This window comes from Theobroma cacao, chromosome 7, assembly GCF_053813885.1.
Source record: "Theobroma cacao isolate CCN51 chromosome 7, ASM5381388v1, whole genome shotgun sequence".
In the NCBI taxonomy this organism is placed as follows: Eukaryota; Viridiplantae; Streptophyta; class Magnoliopsida; order Malvales; family Malvaceae; genus Theobroma; species Theobroma cacao.
Genome location: NC_142645.1, coordinates 13,302,702 through 13,308,701, shown reverse-complemented (window position 1 = coordinate 13,308,701; position 6,000 = coordinate 13,302,702). Strand labels below are relative to the sequence as shown.

At 30.8% G+C, this 6,000-nt stretch overlaps 1 protein-coding gene across 1 annotated transcript; it reads left to right on the top strand.

Annotated features, from left to right (window-relative positions):
- The first annotated feature begins 1,257 nt into the window (after nt 1–1,257).
- On the top strand, nt 1,258–4,752 carry LOC108662677 (UPF0481 protein At3g47200-like). Its single transcript, XM_018124102.2, has 2 exons — nt 1,258–1,397; nt 3,044–4,752. Exons 1-2 carry the CDS (start codon nt 1,317–1,319, stop codon nt 4,472–4,474), a joined length of 1,512 nt encoding a protein of 503 aa, XP_017979591.2. The 5' UTR covers nt 1,258–1,316; the 3' UTR covers nt 4,475–4,752.
- Nucleotides 4,753–6,000: the final 1,248 nt, after the last annotated feature.

The window sequence follows — 6,000 nt, the reverse complement described above, 5'->3', positions numbered from 1 at the left end:
ATTGGCAGGCAATAGTGTGAATTAAATTAAGGGCTAGCTGTTTAGCTTTTGTTCTTTTAATAATTGAACATCAAGAAGGATAAGGGGATGAATCTTAAACTTTAATCCTTCCTTTGAGAAAGTAAAAAATGATTAGGTTAAAAGTGACTCGTTAGGAAAGAGAAAGTGTCTACCAATTAACACATGATCAGGCACGCATAAAGAAATTAAGACATCCTAGTCACCAATAGTATATGAAAGCAATTTGAAATTAATTTCTATAAACAAAGACTAAATTGGTATCATATGTTAAAGTAATTAAGTCAATAAGTCAATGTCTTCTTCCGAGTAAATAAAAAAAAATGGAGTCTAATTATAGTAACAGGTCAAGTTTGTGCTTAAATTAATAGAGGATTGGGCGGCCATGTTTTAAGTTATTACCCTGATGGAGAAAGAGAAATTAGTTGACAAAAACCTCATTAAAGAAAGACTCTAGTTGCCTAACAATTTTATTGTTGGTGTTTGGGACTTGAGTCCTGTGAAACAAAATTTTTTCTTTTAAAATATCTTTTTAAGGTTTGTTTATCTAAAATTATAAAATTTGTTAAAATTACTACTCATTAGCATAAATTAAAATATTAAAATTAAATAAAATATGATCTTACATTACAAATTATCAGGTTCAATAACTAAAATATGACAATTTTCTATTCATCGATTAAAACTAAATATAATCATCATAAACCATATAAAGTTAAACACAAAAATCAAATAATCAAATCAAAAAAAAAAAGATAAAGACTCATAATTTCAAGATATTATCTGACACGCAATACTATTTTCTATTAGTTAGATTATAATTATGGACTCAAATTATTAAAATAATTAAAAAATATTTAGACATGAAGTATTTAAAAACTTGATTTGAGTTGAAAATTTCTTACAATTAAAACCTAGATAAGTTGTTTTGAAAGAGTGAAAACCACAGTCAAGGAAGGAAAAGGGGAACGATTTGAATTTTTTGATAGAAAGAGTAGTTTAAGTTGACTTTTTTAATAAAGTCTTAAATTATAGAAGACAATTTTTTTTATTTTTTCCTTGTTATATTTAAATATTAAAACATAAATTACTTTTTGATAAATCAATTTTACTCAGAGTTTTTGACCTCACTTTCTATGAAATTATAAAAAAAAAGTTTATTAGTATAGTAATTAAATTAAGGAGAGCAGTGAAATGGAAGAACTCTTTCACTCAACGACTATATATATGCATATAGTACATACCCACCAAAAGAATAAAAGGTTTTCTTCTTAATTCTTCGATTCCATAGTGAAACGATGGAGCAGAAGGAATACAATGGAAACCATTCTTCTCCAAATCCAGCAGAAGAGGAGGGAGATCATACTTTGCATCAATCTGTAAGTTTCTTAACTAAAACTTTATATTATACTTTGCATCATCTGTTCGACGCAGAATGGAGATATTAAAGTTTCTTCTTTCTCGCCCCTCATAAACAAAAGGAGTGCTAGCTATACTTTTTATCCTATTATATTAAGATTTACGCCATGCTCTCTTTTCTTTTCTTTTTTTTGCTTCATTTTTCATATTTTTATAGTTTTTAATGCTTTTCTGATGGGTTTGGTTTGTTGGAGTTAAGCTGATTTTCTTAATTTCTACGACTATTATCTTGTATATGAGGTGCAAAAGCTAATATTTTGACTGGAAAATGGAGGAAACAACCTCTTATGCGTATAAGAAAATAAAAAAAAAATAAAAATCCTCAACCTGTTGCCTTGGCCATCTGGCTGAAAACTTCAAGAAAAAAAAAAGACAAAAGTAAAAGAAGAAAGAAAGAACATTGGCCTGGGAAAGAAGAATCTACTTTGAGTCGTTAGCATCACCCTGTCCAAGAATTTTGGCAACCATACAAGCAAAATGCTTACAACATGTTTGGTTTACGAAATGAAATATAAGAGAATGGAACATTTATTTATTTATTTATTTATTTTTTAAATAATAATAATTTATAATTTAAACTAATATATGATTATTTTATTTTATTCTTTGTTTTTTATTTTTAAAATATTAAAATATTAAAAATTTATAATTAGAATTTTAATTTATTAAAGTATTAATTTTTAATAATTTATAATTAGAACTATAAATTTTGTTACTTTATATCTATTTTGGTTTTTCTATTCTTTTTTCTCTGTCTGTCAACCACCAGAAATGTGGACAGCGTAATGGACTGCCGATCTAGTGCTTTTCGTGATTGGATCTAGTTACTACATCGCCAGATTGGCAAAAATGCAAGATTTGATGCTTCCTCAGTCCCATTTGGCTGTGGATGCACTAGTGCCCCCATTGCCACTGCCATCGTCTACTGCTCTTTAGTGGTGGAGGAAATTTAGGCAGAGAAAAAAGAGAGGCAGATCAAAAAAGAGAGAAAGAAAAAGAGAAAAATGAGAGAAAAAAAACTTTTTATACGGTAGGTTTCGTAAATTCTTAAAATGAGCAAGAATTTTTTTGACTCTATTCCGCAGGGGATGGAATGGTTAAATACCAAAGGTGCCAATAATATTTGTTATGTGTTTTTAAAGAATAACCATTCTTCCGAGTGACTATTTTATACTATAAAGACAAACCAAACAAAAGAATAGATGTCACTTCAAGATGGGGAATGCCAAACAAGCCCTTAGTGTTTTAAGCAGCAACGTTGGATAATTATGGGCTACTGATTTTTTACAAAAGCAGCTGCTCAGTGTCTTAAATATCAACTTATCATATATGACTCCAACTCTATTTGAGAATCAATTTTAGATTTCAGTGAAATTTTATCTGTTAAAAGTTCTTTTTTTTTTTTTTTGTTGAATGGCCTGTTAAAAGTTATTTAGTAGTTAAATTTAAGGTTATCTTTTTTTTAGAAGACAAAGTATGAATATATTAATCCAAAGAGAAAAAAGATCCCCCATTCCATTATTAACAAAGACGTGCAGTACAGTAAAAATCATATGTCAAAATGTGTCTCCTTTTCCAACAAAGTATCTTATATATTTTTGCATAGGTGATACCAAAATCTCCGAGTTCTGCCTCTCTAGGGCTTGACGAAGAGGCCTATCTTTCGAAAGTGCCTCATCAACTACGGCAGGTAAATGAAAGTGCCTATGAACCACAACTAATTTCAATTGGTCCTTATCACCATGGTAAGCAGCACTTGATTGAGATGGAAGTCTACAAAAAACGTTGTTTACAAAGGATTCTTGAGAGAAACGATGAGCAAAACGACCATAGATATCGGGACGCCATCGACTTTGTAAGAGCTCGCAAATGGTATTCCCCATCCTTACCGAAAGATATTGACGCTAAATTTGATGCAATAATGCTAGTTGATGGTTGCTTTATTGTTGAGCTATTGAGGCAGATGGAAACAGGTGAATATGATGATCCTATTTTCCAAAAAAAGTGGGTCCAAAATGCCTTGCTTGGTGACTTGTTGCTATTCGAAAATCAACTTCCTTTCTTTGTGTTAGTGGGCTTGTATCATGTGATCCAGGATCCAACAGATGGAAAAGATTTCGCTTGCCAGGCTTTTTCTGTTCTTTCTGATTTCTTGCCAGGCCCAGAGACATGGAAAGAAAACCCTCCTACTATCAACGATACCGACAATATCAAGGACCTACTCAGCTTACTACATGATAATTGGTGTCCTTCTCCTCAAGGAATAAGGCGCCATCAGGATTACTATAGAACAAAAGATGAAAAAGCAAAGGCAGGAGAAGAAGCAAGAAAAAAAGGTGGCCTAGAAAAAAAATGGAAATTCACACTCTGTGCCGTAGAAAAGCCAAAAGAAAAAAAATTCCAAGGCGACGTAGAGAGCGGTGTGACTATCACATGCTGTGCAAGAGAAAAGGAAAATTTAAGAAAAGGCCTATTGGAATGGCAATCCTTACGTTGTGCAACAGAGCTGAAAGAAGCAGGAATCCAATTCATAAATAGTACCGAAGAGAGCGGTGTGAACAGTTTGTTTGATATAAGCTTTAGAGACGCGACAATGAAGATTCCAACCTTTGTGGTTGAAGACGATACCGAGCGTCTCTTTCGTAACCTCATTGCCTATGAACTATATGAGGAAGGTTCAACTTATGTCATTGATTATGTCACGTTGATGGATAACCTTATCAACTCAAGCAAGGATGTGCAATTGCTTCGTTTCAGTGATATCATCGAAAATATGTTGGGTGATGATGAAGCTGTTGCTAAAATGCTTAACAAACTTCGTGATCATGTTATCTTATGCGGTGATACCTTTTATTATGAGGAGATATTTGTTGACGTGAAGAGGCATTGCGCCAGACGTTGGAACACATGGAAGGCGAAATTAAGGCATGATTATTTTCACAGTCCCTGGGCACTCATCTCCTTTATTGCTGCTCTTCTCGTTATCCTTCTTACCATCGGACAGTTTGTAACTGCACTCATTCCTCTTGTAAAATAATGGATTGGAGGCAGGCTTGAGGCTTGGTGGTTGTAAAATATGGTAAACTAAAGCTCATGCGCTTCTTGCCTTTTAGTTGTTCTTGTTTTTGTCTCCTCATGTTTTTCTCATTGCTGTTAAGTTTAGCTATTTGGGTTAGTTACTTTGAGTTTTTCCCTTTGAGTTTGTCTCAGTTGTATTGTTCTCGTTATGTTTATGGTGATATCTCCACTCTATTTAGGGTTACATCTACTTTGTACTTTCTTCATATATTCAATAAAGTCTTTTATTTGCCGAGCGAGTTTAGGTTCCAGTTGGTAAACATAACATAACATTTCTCATTATGTTCTCCTGTTTGGGTGCATAAACTATCAGTTTAGGTTCCAGTTGTTTGCTGGTAGGGACGGAGCATCCCATTGTGATCGGGCCGTCGTTTCTCAAAATTTTTAAAATTTTTTAAATATTATATATATTTTTAATATTTTTTTAAAAATAATATTTTATTAAATGATAAATGCAAATATAAAATAATAAGATGATTTTATGATGGGGCTACGGTTCTATAAAACTTTTAAAGTTTTTTATTTACTATATATATTTTTTCAATTGTTTGATGAAATTGGAGAAATGTTAGTATATTGCTAGTTATCATATAAATTCTAACCCAATATGCTAAATCTATCAAATTAAAAAAAAAAAATAAAAGTAAGTCTACTAATTCAAATCCACTATATCTTAATATAAATCTAAACTTATCATAATCTATTATATCTTAACAGTCCAGTCCAATAACTTATCATAACATATAATATATCAACAGTTCAACCCAATAGCTCAATATGTTAATTAGTAATTCAAGTAGCAAATAGAAAATAAGAAAAGAGCTTTTCAAAAAGTTACATATTTTGTATAAAACACACAAAGTAAAAGACAATTCATTTGAATTTAAAAAATTATTTTCTTTTCTACTTTTGCACGTTAATAGTGAAAGAGATTACACTAATATTTTATTTGGAAAGGTAAAAAAAAAAAAAGAAAGATCGCTCTTACTTTTCCTTATTAGCCTTAATTATAACTATTCACTTTTTTTTTTGTCAAGATAAGTTGTGAAAGAAAATTCATAATCAATGAAGTAAAAAATCCACCTTTAAATTCCTTAAATATTGGTGCAAAGTTAAAATTAAAGACAAATATGAAACGGAAGAATTATAGTCTTCTCGACATTCAGAGCTTCTTTTTGAAAGGAAGGGGAGTTGCAAAATTTTTTATGTGTTAAAATTAAATTAAATTTTGTGTACATTATGTGTTGGATCTTTGAATATTTAAGAAAAAGTTTAAATTATATCAGGATAATTTTAAAATGTAGCTTTTCAAGGCATGTGTTAATAATAGCTTCGGTCATATTTTTTTTATAAGAATCTCATCTACTGCCAACATTCTTGTACACTAAATTAATTCTTATTAACACTCTTTAACCCTAAGATTTCTTTTCTACAAATAAAAACTAAACAAAACTTTTGATAAATTGCAAGCTATTTTGTATCCCA

Bases quoted from the DNA above. Each gene is read 5' to 3' on its own strand.
- LOC108662677 (XM_018124102.2), top strand. From the start codon at position 1,317: ATGGAGCAGAAGGAATACAATGGAAACCATTCTTCTCCAAATCCAGCA. The intron at 1,398-3,043 runs GTAAGTTTCTTA...ATTTTTGCATAG, and splicing joins ATCATACTTTGCATCAATCT to GTGATACCAAAATCTCCGAG.